The sequence below is a fragment of the Schistocerca piceifrons genome, chromosome X (assembly GCF_021461385.2).
Source record: "Schistocerca piceifrons isolate TAMUIC-IGC-003096 chromosome X, iqSchPice1.1, whole genome shotgun sequence".
NCBI lineage: Eukaryota > Metazoa > Arthropoda > Insecta > Orthoptera > Acrididae > Schistocerca > Schistocerca piceifrons.
This window is the reverse complement of record NC_060149.1, coordinates 411,836,193-411,859,982: the sequence shown is the minus strand read 5'-3', so window position 1 is coordinate 411,859,982 and position 23,790 is coordinate 411,836,193. Positions and strand designations below refer to the sequence as shown.

At 37.5% G+C, this 23,790-nt stretch overlaps 1 protein-coding gene across 1 annotated transcript in view; it reads left to right on the top strand.

Moving 5' to 3' along the window:
- LOC124723145 (protein unc-79 homolog) overlaps positions 1–17,423 on the top strand; it is an 868,025-nt gene extending 850,602 nt beyond the window's left edge. The window contains exons 49-50 of the mRNA XM_047248336.1: positions 15,920–16,042; positions 16,264–17,423. Of these exons, the coding sequence (XP_047104292.1) occupies positions 15,920–16,042; positions 16,264–16,458 (318 nt within the window). The 3' untranslated portion in view covers positions 16,459–17,423. The remainder of the gene's footprint in view (positions 1–15,919; positions 16,043–16,263) is intronic.
- Positions 17,424–23,790: the final 6,367 nt, after the last annotated feature.

Below are 23,790 nucleotides of genomic sequence, written 5' to 3'. Positions count from 1 at the left end.
TGTTGTCTAACTAGTCATTCAAGTTGTATTTGTAAAACATGTTCAAAAATACTTCACAAAACTGTCTGTCTGTACCACCTGCAGTGTATCCATCAGATTAAAGTCACCTCCAACTAATACTGCATGATCTGGGTATTTCTTTGTTACTGTGTGTAGATTTTCCTTGAATAATTCTGCAGCTCTTACGGTGGATCTAGGTGGCTGGTAACATCTGATAATTAACTAGAGTTCACCTGGGCTTTCTCCTCATGTCCAGATAACTTCACCAAGTAACAAAGCTAAACAACAAAAATCTAGAAACAGGAAAAAGCAAACCCCCAACTTTCATCTACAAAAGGGCAGAACCCCACACAAACAAACATTCAAGACACAAACAGCAACAACACAGTGTGAGGAAGAAATGGAAAAGAAAATATGGTAATCAGTGATGTAAAACCATAAATACACACAAAGAATAAGCAATATTTTCAAAACAATAAGGCATAAAAATAGCCCACCAACCGAATAGTTCAATTCAAAAGTACTTTCCAAAAACAATAGGGATAACTGACCCATGTCAGAAAACAGGAATATACCAACTGAAAAATAATAAACATGACAGAAGATACATTGGTCAAACCAAAAGGACATTTGACACCATATACAAAGAACATGTAAGAGCGTGGAAGTATAGGATGAAACAGTAAACTTTTGGTGAACACTTACGCCAACATCAACATAAAATTACCATCAGAGACACAGACACGGGAATTATATGGATAAACATCAACAAAAAATACCTCTTCACCATACAAGAAAACTACCACATTCAGAAACTGTAACAGAAAAGAAACAAGTCATAAATGATAATACCAACCTGAAAAACCACACACTGTTTAAACTAATTGACCATTTAATACAATACCACTTAATACAGTCAGACCTCCACGTATTTCACCCACTCACTATCACCCACTAGTCAGGCCTCATTCACCACTACCATCTCCTCCCAGTTTCTCTTTTATGATCATTATCCTCAAAGGTTCAAACCACAACTCTCGACCCAACCCCTCCCCCCAAGCCCCACCATATCTCTGCTGAACATATAAGAATGTCAAGTTTTAAGAGAAGTTAGGATTTAGACAAACCTTTAGTTTGAGAAAGAAATGAAAAAACATAATTCTAGCTTATTACATCAGCATAAACAGATGTTGTTTAAGAATTTTCAACAATCAGCAGAAATTTCAACTGTACCCAATTTTAAATCAATGTGAAGTGTCAGTTATCTTTATTGCATCAAAATATTCGAGGACTGAGAAATAAAATTAGTGAATTAATTATGTGCATAGATGACATAATCTGCCTCTCTGAACATCATGTGACCACTGGTATAGAACTTTTAAGTGTTACAGGATTTAGGTTAGCATCTCACTTTTGTACAGCACAAATGGATAAAGGAACTGTCATGAACTGTCATAAATTTAAGAACATAGACATTCATAAATTTTGCCTAGAACAGCATATGGAAGCATGTGCAACAGAATTAGAATTTCACAAAAAATCCTTCATAATATTAAGTGTATATTGAGCACCTGCAGTTAACCTTAATCTGTTAATAAACCACCTTGAAGCACTACTGGCCCATTTAACAACCAAAAACAAAGAAACAGTGATTGCTGGTGACTTCAATGTAGATTTCCTTAAAGACTCTCCCAATAAGAACTTACCTGAGTTAGTAACACTATCATTCAACTTAATTCCCACTGTAAAGTTCCCCACTAGGGTAGCCTATTGCTCACAAACAGCCATTGATAATATCTTTACAGAAAAGTCCAATGAACAAAATTGTACTACAAAACCAATAGTCACTTGCCTCTCAGACCATGACATGCAGTCCCTTCTGTTGAATGTTAATACAGAACAGGATATAAAATTGTTAAAACTGAGCCGAAGAGTGTAATAAATAAGCCAAAAATTGATTATTTTAGGACACTCCTCAGCGACATTCACTGGAGTGATGTTTACAGTCCTCAAGGCATGAATGAAAAATATAACACTTTTGCTAATAAAGTGCTTACATTATTTGAACACTGTTTTCCCCCAAAACTAACGAAGGTTAGAGCAAAGTCTACAAAAAAACCATGGATTACTCAAGGAATAGAGGTATCTTGTAAAACAAAAAGAAAACTGTATCTGTCAGTCTGAAACAGTTCTGATCTTGATGCTATAGCACATTACAAAAAATACTGCAAAATATCAAAGATGTAATGTGGATATCAAAGCAAATATATTACAATGAAAAGATAGTCATATCAGATAACAAAATAAAGACAATATGGGATATTGTGAAGGAGAAGATCAGGAGAGCCATTCATGAAGAGGGACAAATAGCATTAAGAGGAAATGATACATTTATGACAGATGTATATAGTGTTGCAGAACTTTTTAACAAACATTTTATAACTGTTACTGAAAAGATGGGGTTGTCAGGTTCTGTAGATGCTGCTATGGAATACCTCAGACCAGCCATTTCAAGTAACTTCAATAATATGAATTTGACCCTCACTACCCCAGCAGAAATGATGCCCATCATAAAATCTTTAAGCTCAAAAACATCTAGTGGGTATGATGAAATATCAACAAAGTTAATTAAAGAATGTGATTCTGAGTTAAGTAACATATTAAGCTATCTGTGTAACCAGTCATTTAACCAGTCAAGCTAAGCTACTACTTTAAGAACGGAGATAAAGAAATAGCATCAAATTTCTGTCCAATTTCTCTTTTGCCAGCATTCTCAAAAATTTTAGAAAAGATAATGTACAATTCACTTTATAACCATCTTATCACAAATAACATACTGTCAAAGTCACAGTTAAGATTTCTAAAGCGTTCTGATATTGAGAAGGCTATCTACACTTACAGTGAAAATGTTCTTAATTTATTAGACAAAAAATTGCAGGCAACTGGTATATTTAGTAATCTACCCTTTTAAGTAAATTAGAATGTTATGGTGTAACAGGAAATGCTGCAAAATGGTTCAAATCTTATATCTCTGCCAGGTAACAAAGAGTATTACTAGGAAAGAGACATATATTAAGCTATCAGGCATCATCCAACTGGGGACCAATTACATGTGGGGTCCCACAGGGTTCCATCTTAGGGCCCTTACTTTTTCTTGTGTATATCAATGACCTTTCATCAGTAACATCACCAGATGTCAAGTTTGTTTTGTTTGCCGATGATACAAACATTGCACTAAATAGCAAATCAAGTGTAGTCTTAGAAAGATCTGCTAATAAAATATTTGTGGACATTAATCACTGGTTCCTAGGCAATTCTTTGTCACTAAACTTTGCAAAAACACACTACATGCAGTTGAGAACTTGTAAGGGGTGTCCCACAAGTATATGCCTAACATGCAATGACAAGCAGATAGAAGAAGTGGACAGTGTCAAATTCTTGGGATTACAGCTTGATAATAAATTCAACTGGGAGGAGCACACCACAGAACTGCTGAAAGGTCTTAACAAATCTCTATTTGCAAAGCAAAATTGTGTCAGACATAGGGGATATAAAAATGAAAAAGCTGGCATACTATGCTTACTTTCATTCCATAATGTCATATGGGATTATTTTTTGGGGTAATTCATCAAGCCATGCTTAAGTTTTCCAGGCACAAAAGTGAGCAATAAGAGTTATATGTGGTGTGAACTCAAGAACATCCTGCAGAAGCCTGTTTAGGGAACTAGGGGTACTAATTCCTTAATGAAATTTGTCATTAAAAATACATCACTTTTTCAAACCAACAGCTCAATTCATGGAATCAGTACTAGAAATAAGAAAAATCTTCACAAGGATTTAAAGTCACTTACTCTTGTACAAAAAGGTGTGCATTATTCAGTAACACACATTTTCAATAACTTTCCAGCAACCATAAAAAGCTTAACAACCAAGAAATTCAGTGTAAGAGAAGCCTAAAGGATTTATTGGTGGCCAAATCCTTCTACTCCATTGATGAATTTCTCAGTAGAACCAATTTTTGTGTGTGTGTGACTGTCTATATATATGTTGTAGTTCTATATGTTTATTACCTCATAAATAAATAAAAAGCTTTTTTATTTTAAATTTGGTGCATTAATGTGATCTTAGTAAATGAGTGTTTGTAAAATGATTCTTTCCTATAGTGTTCATTAAAAAAATGACCATTCCACTTGGGTCCTGTGGAAGGTACATTAGCTCATTTGCTTCAGTTGTACATATTTGTCATGTATTATTTATTTATTTAGCATCCAATAGATCACACATGTGATATAGGATTTGTCATTTGATTACACGTAACACATAACAATCCATACACATAATAAATTGACAAACATACACAAACAGCAAACAAATTACATACACATAGTACATAAGTAGTGTACAAGAACTTATTACCCAAAAAACAAAAGTATGTGCTCATGATAAACAATTTTAGAACATGAACTATGCCTTATACACAAAACGTATTACAGATACACACAAAACGTATTACAGATATTTAACAAATTTTTCCTAAGTACCATAATTACAAAGTTGAAAACATCATTAAATTAGTTTGAATTTTTAAAAAATAAGTACACCTTTCAATCCGCAGTCTGAGACAGGTATTCATTTACACTGTAGTAGCATTTTTCCATCAAGTATTTTTTTACTTCATGCTTGAAATTATTTTTGCCTTTCAATTCTTTAATTTGAGATGGAAGTGCATTTAAAAGCTTTATTCCTAAGTGGCTAACATGTTTCTGACTTCTAGTTTTTGCTACATAGGGAATGTGGAAGTCATTACAATGCTTTGTATTGTGATCATGGTAGCTTGAGTTGGTCTGGAGTTATTTTTACTTATCATTTCCAGGCATTTAAAAATATATATTGATGGTATTATAAGTATCTTTAGTTGTCTGAATAAGGGTCTACAGTGAGTTTGTGGTGGGCTGTGTGTCATGATACGAATAGCTCTTTTTTGCATAATAAAAATGTTATTTAGTCTTCACCTGGTTTTTCCCCAAAAACTTATGCCATAGCTTGCAACTGATTGGAAATAACTAAATTACACCGCTCTAATACATTCTTTGCTGCATACCTTGGATATTATTCTTAAGGCGAAACATGCTGAGCTAAGTTTCTGAGTAAGATATACACTGTGTTCATTCCAGTTTAAATCTTGGTCAATTCGTATTCCCAGAAACTTTGTGGTGCACACTTTTTCTATTTGTTTGCTATCTAGCATAAGACACATATTTTCCTCTTGACACTTGCTTCCATACTGTATAAAGTTTGTTTTCTTTGTATTTAATGTCAGCTTATTTGAATAAAACCATGACTGTATGTATGAAAGCATTTTCTCTGCTGTAGTACACAATGATTCTTTTATATCACTAATTATGATACTCGTGTCATCTGCGAATAGTAGAATTTTGGCTGAGCTGTCTGGAGCCTGTATATCATTGATATAAATTAGAAATAACAATGGGCCCAGAATGCTGCCCTGTGGAACATCTACTTCAATTTGTTTTGGTTCAGATATGAGTTTAAAATTGTGAATATTGATGGATGACCTCAGCTCAACAACTTGTGACCTGTTTTGCAGATAAGATTCAAACCATTTTTTAACAGTACCCCTGATGCCTATTGCCTATTGTTATATATATACAAGGTGAGGCAGCTAAGTCATAACACCCATTGTATCTCCCCAACAAAGATGTCATTTGGATAGTGAATTGCAGTGACAGGGCCTATTTGAATTCGTCACAACTCATGTTTGTGCTATTTTTTATTACAGAGGTATGAGGCCATCTTTGGTTTTTTCAAATCAAACTCTATGTTGAATTTACCGTAACATGATGGTTTTAAAAAGACAGTTTCAAGTATGTGTATATTATAATATTTAGGCAAATAGTTTATGTAACACAGATATATTCTCATATTGTGTTCATCCTTTGAAGTGGCATTGTCCAATGTGACCTTTCCTTTTGTGCAGAGTACATGGCAAATGTTGTGAGTCCATCCTTACACAAACACACCCATTTACTCAACAATAGTATTACATACTGTGATATTTTACACAAAAATTAACTGATGGTGTCACGCAAATATTATTCAGTTATTTCACAACTGTGATACCAAAGTAGTAGACAACATACAGTATTAAAATACTAGAAGATTTTAATATATTTTAAGTAACAGAAATACAAATGTAAATGATGAGGCCCTTATTCATCACAATTATTTTGTATGTATTTGTTTTTGATTTGAAAATATTTACTATTGATCACAATACGAAGAAAATACACACAAAGATGCAAAATACATACTATGCATGATACAAAACTAAACTGAAGCATATGCTCAAAATGCTTCCCCTCTCCTGCAATGTACATTTATAGTTGCCGCTCGAATGATTTGTGAATGGCTGCGAGGATGTCACATGAGATATCAGCGCACGCTTCGATGATATGTTGCTTCATATCATCTGGCGTAGTTGGTATTTGAACATACACTTTATGTTTGATCGCTCCCCACAGAAAAAAATTAAGAGGGGTCAAATTAGAAGACCGGGCAGGTCACTTCACTTCAGCACGTCGTCCTATCCGACAATCCAGGAACTTTTCATTTAACAGCTCTGTAGCCACACAGGAAGAGTGAGCAAGGCAGCCGTCATGTTGAAACCACATGAACTGATGTGTATTTAGTGGTACCTCTTCCAGCAAAATGGGCAGAATGTTTTGCAGAAACTGTGCGTAGTTATTGCCATTTAGTATACCAACAATCCAGGAAATTTTCATTTAACAGCTCTGTAGCCACACGGGAAGAGTGAGCAGAACAGCCATCATGTTGGAACCACATGCACTTACGTGTAGTTAGTGGTACCTCTTCCAGCGAAATGGGCAGAATGTTTCGCAGGAACTGTGCATAGTTATTGCCATTTAGTATACCCGGAATGACGTACATCCCCACAATGACATTTCTGACGATGCTGCACCACACGTTCACACTCCACAGTTGCTGATGCTGTACCTGTCGAAGCCGGTGAGGCTTCTCTATTGACCAGTAATGCATATTATGCAAATTCACATTACCGTGGTTGGTGAAAGTCACTTCATCAGTAAAAAGCACCCGTTGAAAAAATGTTGGGTCATCTTATAGGTGCTGCAGAGCAAACTGGCAAAATTCCTGGTGCTGTTCGAAATACACACCAGTGAGTGCTTGATGTAATGAGAGGTGAAACAGGTGAAATCTATGCCAGTGACTTTACCACATTCTGAGGCGATACGTTGTAACGAAACAGTAGGGTCATTATGTGTGAACGCTAGAACGCTGTCTTCATGTACCTCACCAGCTGCAGTTTTCTGCCTTATCCACTGTATGGCATTCCATGATCCCTATTCAAGTAGCTTCTTGAAAAAACGTGCAAGAAGCTCGTGCATAGGAGGCTCACGATCAGGATACAGCTCTCCATATTGCTTTATTGCTCTAACAGCATTTCTTCTGCTTTCACCATACACAAGAACCATATCTAACTTTTCTTCATTGGTGTACATGTCTGCTCCAAGGAACTGTGACAGAAATGCGATGTCTCATTACCCACGCAGCACATGTATACCCTTTTCTCCAGTTACCTCGTGTATCACCCTGCGGCGTTATCGAGAAGCAGGAAAACAATGCCTTCTCTGTTAAGTTCCTCAGTGGTCAACAGGAAGGGTCATATTGGACAATGATGCTTTGAAGGACGAACACAATACGAGAACATATCTGTGTCTCAAAAACTATTTGCCTAAATATTATGATATACACATATTTCAAACCGTCTTTTTAAGTCCATCATGTTATGCTAAAATTTAACATAGGGTTCCATTTAAAAAAACCAAAGATGGCCTCATATGTCTGTAATAAAAAATAGCACAAACATGAAATGTGATGTATGCAAGTAGCCCCTGTCCCTGCAATTCACTGTCCAAAGGGCACCTTTGTATCTATTATGGTTGGTGAGATACAAGGGATATTATGACTTAGCTGCCTCACCCTGTGTGTGTGTGTGTGTGTGTGTGTGTGTGTGTGTGTGTGTGTGTGTGTGTGTGTGTGTGTGTGTGTGTGTGTATGTGTTGACAGTGCTCATCATCTACACAAAAAATAAATGAACAAATATAAACACTGTAATACTGTGCTGAGAGCAGAACACGTGTAACCGCAAGTGTATATGTACAACGAAGTTTCTGCTGATCTCAGCCTCTGCTACCAACGAGGGGGAAACAACCAGAATAAAGCAGTGGAAACTACAAGTTGGAATATCAGCAACATAGGGAAAGACAGACTGGTACTCACTGTAAGGTGACATTTTGAGTTGCAGTAAGGCACAATGAAAAGACACTTAAACATCAGCTTTCAGCCAAATTCTTCTTCAGAAAAGGAAACACATACACATTCATTCACACAAGGAAGCACACCTCACACATACATGACCACCATATCCTGACATACTTTTAGTTTTATCCATATGAGAATAAATATTAGGTATTGACAGATCATGCAGCAATGAAGTGGTTGTTAGGTTTGAAGGATCAATCAGGCAGACTTACACGTGAGCATTACAGCTAAGTGAGGTTGACTTTGAAGTGATTCACAAACTGAGTAAGAACCATGGTATTTTAGATGTATTACCTGGGCATGGAGGTCATAGAACCACAGACAGAAGAGTAACAGAATGTTAGTGTTGGAGAACAAGGAAACAATATGTAGATCAGTGTGTACAAAATTCTGTGTCATTTGCACAATGTGAAGATTTAAGTCATCAATGAGTCATGCCACAAAGGTTGTCAGAGATAACTAAGACTTAAAAGATAACAGGAATGGGTATTTTAGCACCTTTTATCCAGACACCAGTGGGAAACTGCTACATTCTGACTATTATAGATCATTTCTCCTGGTGTATGGCATTGATCACTACTCCAAATCAACAAATCAATAGGTGGACAGGATAGTGTGTGTGATGGTAAATAAATAGCTGCTAAAGTTCAGAGTTCCAGAAATGCTAATCCCAGACCAGTGCACCAACTTCATGTCAGAGCTGACAAAGCAGTTATATCACTAGTTACATGTTTACAAACTGCAAACTAGCCTATTATCCATGGGCTAATAGAAAGTTGGAATGCATTGATTGCAGGATAAGTAAGATGCTGAGATATTACTTCAATAGCCACAATAATGACTGGGATCTTTTCTTATCATAGATGGTAGCAGCTTATAATTCAAAAATATATGACAACACAGGTCTGTTACCATATGAGATAGTGTATGGAAGCAAAGTACCTCCACCATATGAGGTTATCAAAGATGGGAAAGAATGGGAAACCTGTATGGAACTTCACTAGGGTATTGAAGGAGTTATGGAAGCGAGTGCAAAAGGTGAACACCAAGACCCTTGAATGCCAGGAAAGAATGGGGCATCATAATAATACATTACAAGAATGTTAGTTAGGGCAATGGGTAACATTGACAAGCCCGTATACCCAGGAAGGTAAGACAAGGAATGTCATCACTCAGTATCAACATTGATACTAAGTTGTTGAAATGCCATTGCCAGTGCATGTCAAATTACAGTTACCTATGCATATGACTATTGTGTATGTGGGGTGCTTTCATCCTTTTAAAGGTGCACCAGAAACACTGCTGCAGGTGGTAGCATTAATCTCTAAGAAGAATGTAGGGGGTAAGAAGATGAATAGGCAACCAGAAGCACTCATGGAAGCCACATGCAAAATTCCATTCACATTAAGGTCTTAGAAAGAGGGGAGCATAATAATGTGTTTTATTTTTAAGTGAACTGGCAAAATTCTGTTATAAAATGACATCAGGTGACATAACTGGAGTTTCGTATATACTTGATAGTGTATTTCCAGGTGTGGATCATGGACACTGGATATTCTAAACAGGGGAAGGAAGAGTAATTGCAGCTACCTTTTCCCAGGCAGCATCACCAGAATCATAGCTGGTTGAGAGATTGACTGCATTTATTGTGAAGAATTTTGTCTACTAATGTCTTATTTTTTGTGTGTGTGAAGTTTTGGTGATGATGGTAATTATAGGGTTCTTTATCGTATTCTGAATGTACATTTTTTGTGATTTAAAGTAGCAGTATGTTTTTTCCATGTTTGCAATATGTAGTGGATTATGTTGTAGACTTCTGGTATCTGGAGTGATTTTGTCTTGTCCTATATCTCACTGATTGGAATATTGGAGATTAATCATGTAATGCCTTTAGGTGACTTTTGTATGATGATTAGTAAGGGATTTATATGATTTATGGCACATTGAGGATTTCCCTGTTGTTATATGTAGAGGAATATACAGGATCTAGGAGAATCACTGTTAACAGTTATATTTCATTCTGATTTTTTTATTTTTTCTCGGTTATTTGTCTTGTTAGTATGGGGCTTTGGGAGATTGCTCATTTTGATTTGTTTCACTTGCCAGTGTACTTAAGGTGAGATTTGTTTTGGTGTAACTGATTATGTAGGGGGACATATGGTGACATACTATCCTTACTGTGGAAGTTACAGAAAGAGAATGGGTTTGTGTGTGAGCCTGACCCAAGTGATCAAGAGTGTTACAGAAACATGTGAGGTGCAGTTATTTCTAGGGGGAGCAGAGCAAAAGGATAATCATGGGATGTCCTGGCACTGCAACCCTATTTTCAAAAAGCAGAGCTACATTAGATAAAATCCATGTCTGAGCATGGGGTGGTTGTTGCAAGTCATTATGAGCAAGATCAACCAAGGGGTACAGTATGACTACAGCTGCAAGGCAGTGGTTTGTTAATCAATGGTACAACTTACGACATATCTGGACCAACTTTTCATCTCCTGGATACCACAACTGGTACTATCATTGTGAATATGGGGTAATACTTATTGTACTATCCAGATAAACTACTGGGAGTACTCCCAGCCCAGAAACTGACCCATCTCAATGACACCACTGGATACGACCTTCTTCACTCACTGCACAAGCTAATAGCAACTCAAAAAGAAGGGATGAATGTGGAGCAGATGCTCACACATGCAGCAGTACCATAATAATTGGCCCCACAGAGTTTTGATGATAAGTGTTTCAGTTTTTGGTACCACTGTAGTTTTAACTCTTCCTAGTGCAGCCTGTATCTATTTAAGGAGAAAAACTGCTCTCCCACCTGTGAGCCAATTACACCAGCTACCTGTCGACTGAGTCAACCTTAGGAAGTAAGAATTGGCTGAGTAAATATCCAATGGACATTTTGGTTCAAGCTGAATTACAGTAAAGAAAATCTAACATGTCAGGTGCAAAAAGTGAGTTGAGACCTTTTCCAGAAGGATGGACACTCTGTGATCTGGTGGAACAGATCTTCCAAAGAGAGGACACACACTGCACCACAGATTTGTTTAGCCTAGCAGAAGAGACCCCTGACTGACTCAGCAGATAGACGTCACTGCAGAGTGACCTCAGTGCTAGGTGTTCTTGTGCAAGAACCTGTATTCAGACTATCTTGAAATTGCTAAATTCATCAGTCGGGTCTCCTGAAAAGTGAAGTTGCAACACCATCATGACACACTACGCCTGTGGAAAAACTGGGTCCATGGGGTGCTAATGCCATGATTGCCCAATGAGTACACCTTGTGACCCAGTTCTGACAGAGGGAAAGCACTGACTTTTCAAAAACTTTGGTGGACTACATTCATGCAATAACTGCCCATACTAGAGAAGCAGTACCAGTCACTACCAGTAGCCAGCTATGAGGGGAAGCCTACACTGTTCAACATCCTGAAATGGATCATCAAGCTGTTGCTCCTAGACACTACCAGCGAGTCTTCCTAAGTCCAAATGCTGTTGACTTGGTGCTTCCAGCTGGTGGGCCATCTGCTGGTTAACTTTCATTTAGTGCAGGCTGCCTACCTTGGGGATCCACAGTTTGTTTTTGGGCCACTTAACAGCATAGCTGCCATCACCTTGTGCAGGCAAGCTCTGCTGTTGTTCATTGTCCTGTGCAAACACACCTCTTAGCTGTCCATAATGATGCTGTCATCTGTACTGTGCTCCACAGTTTAACTCTGTGTGCCTTGGCACATCCTGCACTGAGTCGTACATCTGCCCAATTATTGCAACTGACTAACAGTGTGTTGACCAACTCCTCAGCAGGTGATGCAGTGATATAGCTCTCTACTTATGATCATGTAACCTAGCTACCAGATGGGACACAAAATAAAGCAATATATGAAATTACTGTTTTTATGACTGGATGACAGAATCACCAGGTAACTACCCACCATACCATTGCAAACACACCACAGATGGAGATGACCAACATCTTTGAAGTAATGTACTCCGGTCACATATTTCATATTGCTTTTTCATTTGACAACACAGTCTTCACACTATTGACATTTTCAAAATACTAAAACTGATTATTGCAGATAATTTGTAGGAGTAGACTTAAGGTGCATTGTTGCACTATTTTTTATTATGCTCAGGCTACTTGATCATTGTAAATCCATACATTTACAGCTGTGTTCTCTTTGACAGAAATATTGACATGAAACTCTTTAACAGTGATGAAATACATAGCTATAACATCAGAACAACTGATTAATAGACAATCTACGCTGATGAGCCAAAACATTAGGACTACTACCATCCATAAGACTGAATGCTGCCTGGTGAACTTTCAGGCAAGTGACACAGTAAGGAAAGTATATAAGCAAAGCACAGGTGAATTGGGAATTATTCTTGCAATGATACAGGCCACAAATGGGAAAATTCACAGACATAAGTAACTTAAACTTAAGGCATATTGTTATGGCTCAGGACCTGAGAATGAGCATCTCAGAAGCACCAAAGCTGGTTGGCTGTTAGCATGCTACTGTCATGAGCATCTACAAAAAATGGTTGAAGTATAGTGAAACTACAAGTAGGTGACCAGGTGTTGGACATCTGTACCTCATCATGGAATATGGAGGTCAGAGGCTTGCCAACCCTGCCCTGATGCAGATTTCAATATTGGTGCAGGCACAAATGTTATGAAGCACATTGTTTAGCACACTGTGGAACATAGGGCTCCAGAGTAGTTGACCTCTATATGTCACTATGTTGATCCAATGACATCATTAGTCATAACTGCAGTGGGTTGGAAAGACATTGAGATTAGACCATGGTTCGATGGAAACATACCTCCTGGTTAGATGAATTACATTAATATTCACTGCACCTTGGATGTATGATGGCAGGGAGTATTGTGCCTTGGAGAATGTTCACTTAGACCTCCATGGGGCCTGTGGAAGTAATCAAAACTCCATGACAGCACAGCTGTGGACTACATGAACATTATTGATACTCATGTGCTTGATGTCTCCCCTGATGGCCATGTTATCTTCCAGCAGGACTATTATTTGTCTCACAAGGCCAGAATCATACTACAGTGGTTTGAGGAGTGTGATACTGAACACACATTGACACCTTGGCCATGAAATTTGCCTGACCTTAACCTGATGGAACACACCTGGGATCTTATCAGGAACTAGCTTCACACCCACAACCCACTCACCTGTAACTTACAGTAGTTGCATGACTTGTATGTAGACATCTAGTGTCATATACACTCAGAACTCTACTAAGGACTTGTCAAAGCCACGCCATACACAACTGCTGCTGTGTTGTGTTCCAACACACTATTAAGCAAATGGTCATAATGCTTTTTCTCATCCATGTATTTTACAGTATAATAGGATTTTATGAACTAAACAATGCAGATAACATTTTGTAAGATAGTAACTGTACTTATGGTCTTGATTATTCTGCTTATGTGCTGTTGTTATTAGCTTCACAGATGATAAGTATATTCATTGTCTTATTAGCTCATCCTGTATATCTATTTATATTAATTTATTTATTGTATTTAAATGCTTGACTAATTACTTTACTCAGTGTTCTAACATATATTGTATTTAGTACATGTTTGTATATTAACAGTATTTATGAATAATATTCACTGTCATGTTGATTTTAATCATGTACCAATGACAACGCTTATCTTACTTCATGCGACAAATGGCTAAAAGGAATCCTGATTCTTGTCCAGAGTGACTACATGCAAACATTTTGTGGTCATTCACTCATAGACACAAGTGGTCTTCATATCTGAAAGCTACACCATGTGATCATAAGTATCCAGACAAATGGCTGAAAATGACTTACAAGTTCATGGTGCCCTCCATCAGTAATGCTGGAATTGAATATGGTGTTGGCCCACACTTAGCCTTGATTACAGATTCCACCCTTGTAGCCATATGTTCAGTCAGGTGCTGGGAGGTTTCTTGGGGAATGCCAGCCCATTCTTCACAGAGTGCTGCACTGAGGAGAGGTATTGATGTCGATCAGTGAGGCCTGGCACGAAATCGGCCTTCCAAAACATTTCAAAGGTGTTCTGTAGGATTCAGGTCAGGACTCTGGGCAGGCCAATCCATTACAGGGATGGTATTGTTATGTAACCACTCCACCACAGGCTGTGTATTATGAAAAGGTGCGCGATCGTGTTGAAAGATGCAATCGCCATCCCTGTTTTGCTCTTCAATGTTGGGAAGCAAGAAGGTGCTTAAAACCTCAATGTAGGCCTGTGCTGTGACAGTGCCATGCAAAACAACAAGGGGTGCAAGCCCCCTCCATGAAAAATATGACCACATGATAACACCACCACCTCCGAATTGTACTGTTGGCACTACACATGCTGGCAGATGACATTCTCCGGGCATTCGCCATACCCACACCCTGCCATCAGATTGCCTCATTGTGTACCATGATTCTTCACTCCACATGACGTTTTTCCACTGTTCAGTCATCCACTGTTTTATGCTCCTTACACCAAGCGAGGTGTCGTTTGGCATTTACCAGTGTGATATGTGGCTTATGAGCAGCCACTCGACCATGAAATCCAAGTTTCCTCACCTCCTGCCTAACTGTCATAGTACTTGCAGTAGATTCTGATGGAATTTGGAATTCCCGTGTGATGGTGTGGATAGATGTCTGCATATTATGCATTACAACCCTCTTCAACTGTCGGAGGTTTCTGTCAGTCAACAGACGAGGTCTGCCTGTATGCTTTTGTGCTGTATGTGTCCCTTCGCGTTTCCACTTCACTATCACATCAGAAACAGTGGACCAAGGGATGTTTAGGAGTGGGGAAATCTTGCATACAGACATGTGACACAAGTGACACCCAGTCACCTGACCACATTCGAAGTCCGTGAGTTCCGCAGAATGACCCATTCTGCTCTCTCGTGATGTCTAATGACTACGGAGGTTGCTGATATGGAGTACCTGGCAGTCGGTGGCAGCACAATGCCCCTAATATGAAAAACATATGTTTTTGGGGGTGTCTGGATACTTTTGATGACAGTGTATGTGCTTCGACTCTGTATCTTGCCATGACCTCTTGACAAGATGACATTCTAATTCTTACTGGTCATAGTGGTTGTCTGAAAGGTGTTGTGGTGGGGGTCAATGTGTCCTTAACCAATTGTCACTGAAACATTTTACAATGGCATGACTGTTTGTAGGAAGGTTCAAAACCTCCAGTTAATGCTGTCTGCTTTCTCTGATCCCTTTCTTCTACTACAGTATGGTAGTCACACCTGCACATCACATGCATTCCATAATTCTCCAACAGGTCACACTGTTTCCTTAAAGTTGCGTGCTGTGGATTTATTCTTCAGCTGATATCATGTGTGAATCTTCCTCTACAGTATTTTCCACTTGCCATGTTTCTAGCATGAGATATACATTCTCAGTTGCGACATCTGTCTTATAATACGTATATGCTGTCACTTGTTTAAACAATCCTGCCTTTTCTATAGCTGTATAAAACGTGTTGCTGTTTCAGTTGGCAGAAATGGTCAATTTACATTTTCTAAGCCTCCTAGAAGCTCTTCTTGAATGCAACTCTGCTGTTTTGAGTAAACTTCTGCCAATTTGGAGTCCTGTTCTGTTTGCTTATCATATCCAGGTAAGAGTAAAAAAAATTGTATTATTTGACTTTCTACATTCGTTGAGATAATGCTGTATTTACAGTTCTCTCAATGCATTTCTTTAATTTTGCCAGATAATCCTCAAACTTGTGGTGTGTGATGACTCATATGAAGTCCAATCTTTTCATTCACACCTTGCAACCAGTTATTTGAGTTTCCTGTAGTAATTAGTGCTTATTGCTATTTCCATATTTCACAGCTTCCAGGACATCTGCATGTTCGCCTTCAGGGATGTCGTAACTTTCCACCTGTGGTCACACCAGCAATGCCACCTCCAGATGAGACTCATTCCTTGAGTAACATAGTCCTTCTACGATGGCTTCAGCGGCTTCAGTTTAAGATGGGACAAATAGAGTTGCAGTCATCTGCAGCAACACAGTTCTACTCTGTATAACAATGTTCTGCAACTGCTTTACAGCAGACCAATTTCCAAAAGAAATTCAGATCAACTCAGTGAATCTACTGGATTACTGCACCTAATATTTCAGTTCCAGAAAACAGCCTTTGGCCAATAGATACCATTAAAAGTGGTGTTCATAAAACACAACAGTTTTGTTGTTTGCACATGAAACACCAGTTGTAGTGCATAGGACACTTTTTGCCTTGAAATTAATTTAAAATATCTTACAAAATTTACTGTTTGCCATTACATCTCAGTATACACAGTATTTTATAAATGAGAGTCAAATTTAAAGAACAAAAAGGTACAAAGTAAAAGTTAAAATAAGTATTGAACTAGATCGTTTAAAAAGCCTTCTCTAGAAAATAATACTACTCACACATTACTTGTATGAAAAGAATGGCTAAGATTTTTGTGATCATGGGTTTGAAAATTTGTGTTCCATCCATCACATAAAGCTAAAATATTAAATATTCACATTGTACTAGCTATCCATATTGTAGTTTTTATATATGAGAATAAATCTGTTGTTACACAGAAGGAACCAATTCATTACTAGTGTCACTTCTCTCACAAAAATCTCATCACTGTCACGACAGCAGATGGGTACACTTGCTTTTTTGTTATCTTTCCACCCAGAAATCAAGATCTCTTTTCCCAGCCCAGATGGACTCTTGTGCATAGATCCATTATTACTAGTATGTTTCTTTGATACTGAGTTGCTTTATATGAAAGAAACTAAAAATGTTCCATCTCTGATTCCATAGCAAGAATTTGGCTGTCATATTAAACATGCAGTCAGTTAGATAACTACAGCTGTAGCACCACAACCAGTAATAACATTGATAATTTTTATTTTTTGTACTCATATGTATTTATTTTAAATGGCTATATGAAATACCTGCAAATTTTTATCTCAGCTACTTACTTGTTGTTTGATCATATATGATATTATTATGTAAGTTGTGTAATGTAAGCCCATTCTTTCTTTAAAATAGCAATATATTAAAAGCATTTTGTACCATTTAATTATAGGTGACTGCACACATATAGATGTAGTATTCTGTCACAATTCCAAATCTCTTACCAGCTATAAAAAAACAGTATTTTAAGTCTGAAGTTCCGACTTACATTCATATATCACTTACTTTCACAATACTTCACTTTATCTCAGAAAAACTCAATCAAAATTTATTTATTTGCTCCATGCAACTTATAATGTACATATATAAAAGATACAGGACAGCAAAAATATATGCTGCACAAGAGCCAAATATAAAAAGAAGTTATATGCATAGTTGAACACTATGCATATAATATTTCTAGAAAAATTGTCTATTAATTAAATTATACAATGACCCATATACTTTGATTTCTGAGTACCTTATTTATGAACATGGTTTTTGCAGCATTTCCTATTAAAACAAAAACATAGTGCTAAGAATAAATAGCAAACTACCAGTGCATACAGGAAATTAACAATTTACAGCACTTCTTGAATTGTGTCAGACTCATCAAACATGAAACTTTTAAAACTTTTCATGGAAAGTAGGAAATAATGCAAAACCTGATAATTAATAAAAAATAATAAAGTAGTGGACGTAAGCATAAACAGGGTAATAAATATTTTTCAGCAGAAACTTAAAATATTCCAGATTCATGAGACATGAAACCTTTCATTGGTCAAACACTAAAGGAAAGAGATTCAAAGACAAGGCAAAAATATGAGATAATAGAATAACCACTACAAGTGCCCTAGAAAAGGAAAACATTTTAAAGCAAATATTGGAACTGCCTTTTGTTTGAATATTTTTACTATGCTTGGTGAGGAAGATGATACACAAACTCAGCCATTTGGAACATTCTATTGCGTGGCTGCTGTGTTCTCACAGAAAGCATGGACAATCTTGTAAATCGGTAGCTTCAGTCCAGTAGTTGTAGCTTAATTTCGTATATTAGGGACAACAACCACTTCTTTTCCATAATTCGTTCTCCATTAGCACCAGGTGCTTTGCTGTCACTGTGAATGCCACCTGCCTATGCTAACCATCTCCTTGTTCCCACTGAACATTATTTCCTTCAACATTCAGTCAACTCCAAAGCTCCTTCCTTGGTACTATGTCAATTGCAATTTCATGAATAATGCTTTCTCTTTCAGAAGTGAGATTTACAAAAGGTCTATGATACAACCTGTGTCCTTACATTGCTTATTCCTGTGATAACATTCTACAAACAGCTTCATCCTTTGTCTAGTTTCAATTCTCTGAAAACTGAGATTTTTCATGCTTCAGTTGGGGTCCTAGTCTTGAGTGAATGTTCCTCAAAATTCATACAAATCCTTCACTTGCTGCATGACAACATGAGCCCTACTGTCCTCAACAATTAAAGTGGATCCAGAGAATCTTTTAAAATAAAAACAGGAATTAAGCAAGGATATGCAAGGATTGCTCTTATCTTGTTTTCAATATTTGTTGGACCTTGACTACACCCTTTGAAAGAAAACTATCATCAGAAGTTTCAATAGTGTGCAGGATGGGTGGTGGGATTTTCATTTTTAGTAGACTAAGAGCTATGACTTAGTTGATCACAAATTCCTTCATCAAACTCCAGTATGCAGATTATAATGTGACTAACTCAGAGCCCTCCATGCAATTTTGAACATATTCATAATTGACCATCTGTCTAGATTTTAACAGCAGGAAAGCTTACATCTTACATTAACCTTCACTATATACCAACTGTACAGATACGGTCATAACACTCAGTGGTGAAATCCTGCAATGTGTTGAGTACTTTCCTTACTGTAGTAGTCATCTCGTGACTAATCCAAATATTGTTGCTGAAAAAACAGTATTGCATAATGTCAGAAGTTCCATGAGGCTTTCCACAGATGATGTTTTTTTATACTGAGAAGTCACAGTGCTAGAAAATTGTAGAGAGCTGCAGGAAGACTTGTGGAGGACGTACAATTGGTTCAGGGATTGGCAGTTGACTCTCTACAAATGTAATCTGTTGTTCATAAACAGACAGAAAGACACAATTTTGTATGATTACATGACTGCAGAACAAGTACAGGAAGCACTGACATCCATAAAATATCTAGCAGTATGCTTAAAGAACAATTTAATGTGGAATGGCCACATTAAACTAATTTCAGGTAAGGTAAATCCCAGACTGACATTCATTGAAAGAATCCTCAATAAGCGTTTCCACCCACAAAGGAGGTATCTTATAAAATCCTTGTTCGAACAATTCTTCAGTATTACTCATAGGCCTAGGATCCATTCCAGACAGGATTGATAGAGGAAGCAGAGAAGATCCAAAGAAGAGTAGTGCATTTCATTATAGCTTCATTTATCCAAGTGCAAAACCATCATGGAGATGCTCAGCCAACTCCAATGGCAGACACTGCAAGAGACACATTTGGCTTCACAGTGTAGTTTACTGAAAAAATTCTGAAAGCATACATTCCTAAATATTTTAAGTAGTGATTGCTCCCTCCTATTTATATCTTGCAAAAAGACCATGGAGATAAAATTAGAGAGATTTGATCTTACATTGAGGTTCTTCCCACAAAATTCTCAGCTGGAACAGGAGAGGTGAGGACTGACAGTGGCACACATAGTACCCTCCACCACACACCTCAAAGTGGTTTCTGGAATTCTAATGCAGCTTTTGGCCATTTTCAGGAGGTCTTCAACAACCATGACCTCAGCACTCTGACCAAGCTCTTTGTCTATGAGACAATCATTATACAGACTCACACTTACAATTGTCAGGCATGGATCACCTATAGAATGGGAAACAGATCGTCAGTGCTGCTTCAGAAGACTGCCGAATGTGAAATGGCTAGACCAACATAACAATATTGGTATCCTGGAGGAAACAAAAGCTATTGATCTTTGATGGGGTGGACATATTATCTGCATGCCAGACAGATATCTACCAAAACAAATAATATGTCCCCAATTCTACATGAATGATGAAAACAAGGAAGACAAATGAATGGTACAAAGCTGTTCTGAAGTCATAATTTTGAAAATGCCAAATCAGCACCTAAAACTTTATGAAGGTTTTTCATCCAAGAGAACTTGAACAAGCTAAATACCCTCCTTAGTAAAGAAAAGTGGACAGAGATGTACACAGCCAATGATGTCAACATGAAATTCAACATATTTCTTGACAAAATGATCCACCACTTTGAAGAGGCCTTTCCACAAAAGCCAGTAAGAATAAATAATAATAGAAACAAGAGTTGGATTACACCAGCTATAAAAATCTCTTGCAAACATAAAAGAATACTCCACATGTTATGTAAACAAAGTAGTGACTCCCCCCAACTAACAGAATACTATAAAAACTACACATTTATCGTAAGAAGAGTGATAAGACAAGCAAAAAGGATGCAGAATGATGAGTACATCAACAAATCCAGCAATAAAGTAAAAGCAATGTGGAATATCATAAAAAGGGAAAGAGGGGAAATGAAAGCTTCACATACGAACATAGAAATCAAACTCCACAATGAATCTATATCTAATCCCAAAGTTGTGGTGAACTCATTCAACAATTTCTTTACAAGCATAGCTGAAAAACTGGTCCAAAATAATCCTAACACAAATTACCAACCAGCAAACCAAAAATATCACACATGTGCAGAGTCAATTTTCATTACCAAAGTCACTGAAAATGATGTTGCAAAAGCCCTCAGAGAGTTAAAAAATTCATATTCAGCTGGAATTGATGGTATCCCAGCAGTTGTAATCAAAAATTGTGAACACACAATTGCTGAACCATTAACTCACCTCTGTGAGTGTTCTTTCCAGGCAGGTATCTTCCCTGAAGCTCTGAAACTTTCTAAAGTATTTCCTGTCTTCAAAAAAGGTGATAATAAAGATATGAATAACTACAGGCCTAGCCCACATCTCGTGGTCGTGCGGTAGCGTTCTCGCTTCCCACGCCCGGGTTCCCGGGTTCGATTCCCGGCGGGGTCAGGGATTTTCTCTGCCTCGTGATGGCTGGGTGTTGTGTGATGTCCTTAGGTTGGTTAGGATTCAGTAGTTCTAAGTTCTAGGGGACTGATGACCATAGATGTTAAGTCCCATAGTGCTCAGAGCCAGAGAGAGAGAGAACTACAGGCCTATCTCAATCTCATCCCGCTTTTCTAAAGTTTTTGAAAAAATAATGTCCAAAAAAATGATGGACTTCATTGAAAAAAAAGATTTACTAAGTTTAGCTCAACATGGGTTCAGAAGCAACAAATCTACTGAAACTGCAATATATGATTGCATAAATACGCTTTTAGAACTGTTAGATAGAAAACAACCCATAACAGGCATATTTCTGGATCTGTCAAAGGCTTTTGACACTGTTGACCACAAAATATTACTGGAAAAATTAGAACACTACGGTATCAGAGGAATTGCAAACAACTGGATTGCTACATTCCTAACCAATCGGATGCAGAGAGTCAGCATGAAATATACTAATAGACAAAGCAACTCAATAATGAAATACTATCAAGTAATAAAACTGTAAAGCAAGATGTTCCACAGGGCTCAGTATTGGGACCCCTACTTTTCCTCCTGTATATTAATGACTTGAGCCTGAATGTTGATGCACACAAAACAATAATATTTGCTGATGACACAACTGTACTCCTCAAACGGTAGAATACAGAGGCTGTGCAAAAAGCTGTGAACTTGGCTACTGATCAACTCAGCAACTGGGCAAAAATCAACAGATTAACTATAAACACCAAAAAGACAGCTTCCATGAACTTCCACACAACACAAAATGCAAATTCCTCTCAGCCGTCTGTCACTATAAATAACCAGTCAATAGAACCGACACTGTTTTCAAATTCCTAGGTCTGTGGGTTCAAGATAACCTGAAATGGAATACACATACAGGAAAGGTAAATGCCAGGATTTGTACTGGCTGTTATGCATTGAGTGTACTGAAAACATGTGCTAGCCTGAAAACATTAACCAGTGCATACTATGCTTATATACAAGCCCACCTAAAATATGGTGTAATATTCTGGGGAAATGCTCCAACTGCTCTGAGCACATTCAGAATCCAGAAGAGAGCAATGAGGATTATTACCGGGAGCAAACCCAGAGACTCCTGCAAACCCATCTTCAGAAAGTTGGAAATCCTTACACTGCCTTGCCTCTACATTCTTGAGACTCTAAAGTTCTTCAGAAAACACGTAGTGCCAACTGACCCCAGAGTCGTAAAAAATAATGAAATACATGAACACAACACCAGGAAAAATGCAAACCTACATGTTATACATACAAACACTCAACTGTGTAAAAAGGGAGTTTTCTGCATGGGCCTCCAACTGTTCAACAATCTTCCCACTAGTATTAAGTCCATCGAAGACAACATAAAATTTAGCAAAGCCGTGAAGTCATATTTGTTGTGTCACTGTTTTTACTCGGTAAATGAATACTTAGAACAGTAATCTTGCTGTTTGTGTTAAATTGAAAACATTGAGCAATATAATACATTAGGATACTATAGGCTTACGTTAATACATGTTAACAATGTTAAATGATATTTTCCGACATCTGCAACACACTGTCTACCATCAGATCACATTGAACAAATAAATAAAGCAATTGGGAAACCACTGCTTCTGATTATCTGACATGGCATCAGACCATTTACAATGTCTCACAATACTTCAAACAGCAATGACAGACTCTACAACCAGATAAAATGAACCACAGAAAATAATGATAAAACCTCATGACAAACATTTTGCAGCAATCTGTAGCTGGTATTGACAGGATATGCCCTCACTGTAGTAGAAAACATGGTGTCAGGATTGGTCTTACCTTTTCATGAATTCATAGAAGAAAATGGTCCTCATGGAAAGAAAAAAGAAAAAAAACTTTTTAGTAAGCCATTGCCTATGACAATGAGAAACTTGACTGTGAAACAGGTCAGAACTTCCTCAAGTATGTCATTCACATTAGACCCTAATTTAAAAACTGGCATATTATCCACTACAATCCTTATGTCATCAGCAAACATTGTGAAATTATTTAAATTATTTATTTTGCTGGTGGGTAGGGGCAGGACATTCACACAACAGTAAGGTCCCAAGCACAGAACCCTCAGAGTCTCAGTTCCATATTGTGCCCAACTCTGAGGTCACTGCATTTTTGAATGTGCAGTCTGAAACATATGTAATTCACTATCTTCTGCCATCTGTCTTGAAGGTATGGTTTTAATCAGTTACCTACAGGGCCTGTGATTCCGTAAGCCAGGCCACCTCTAAGGGTATCTTGTGATGTATCCAAGAGAAAGATC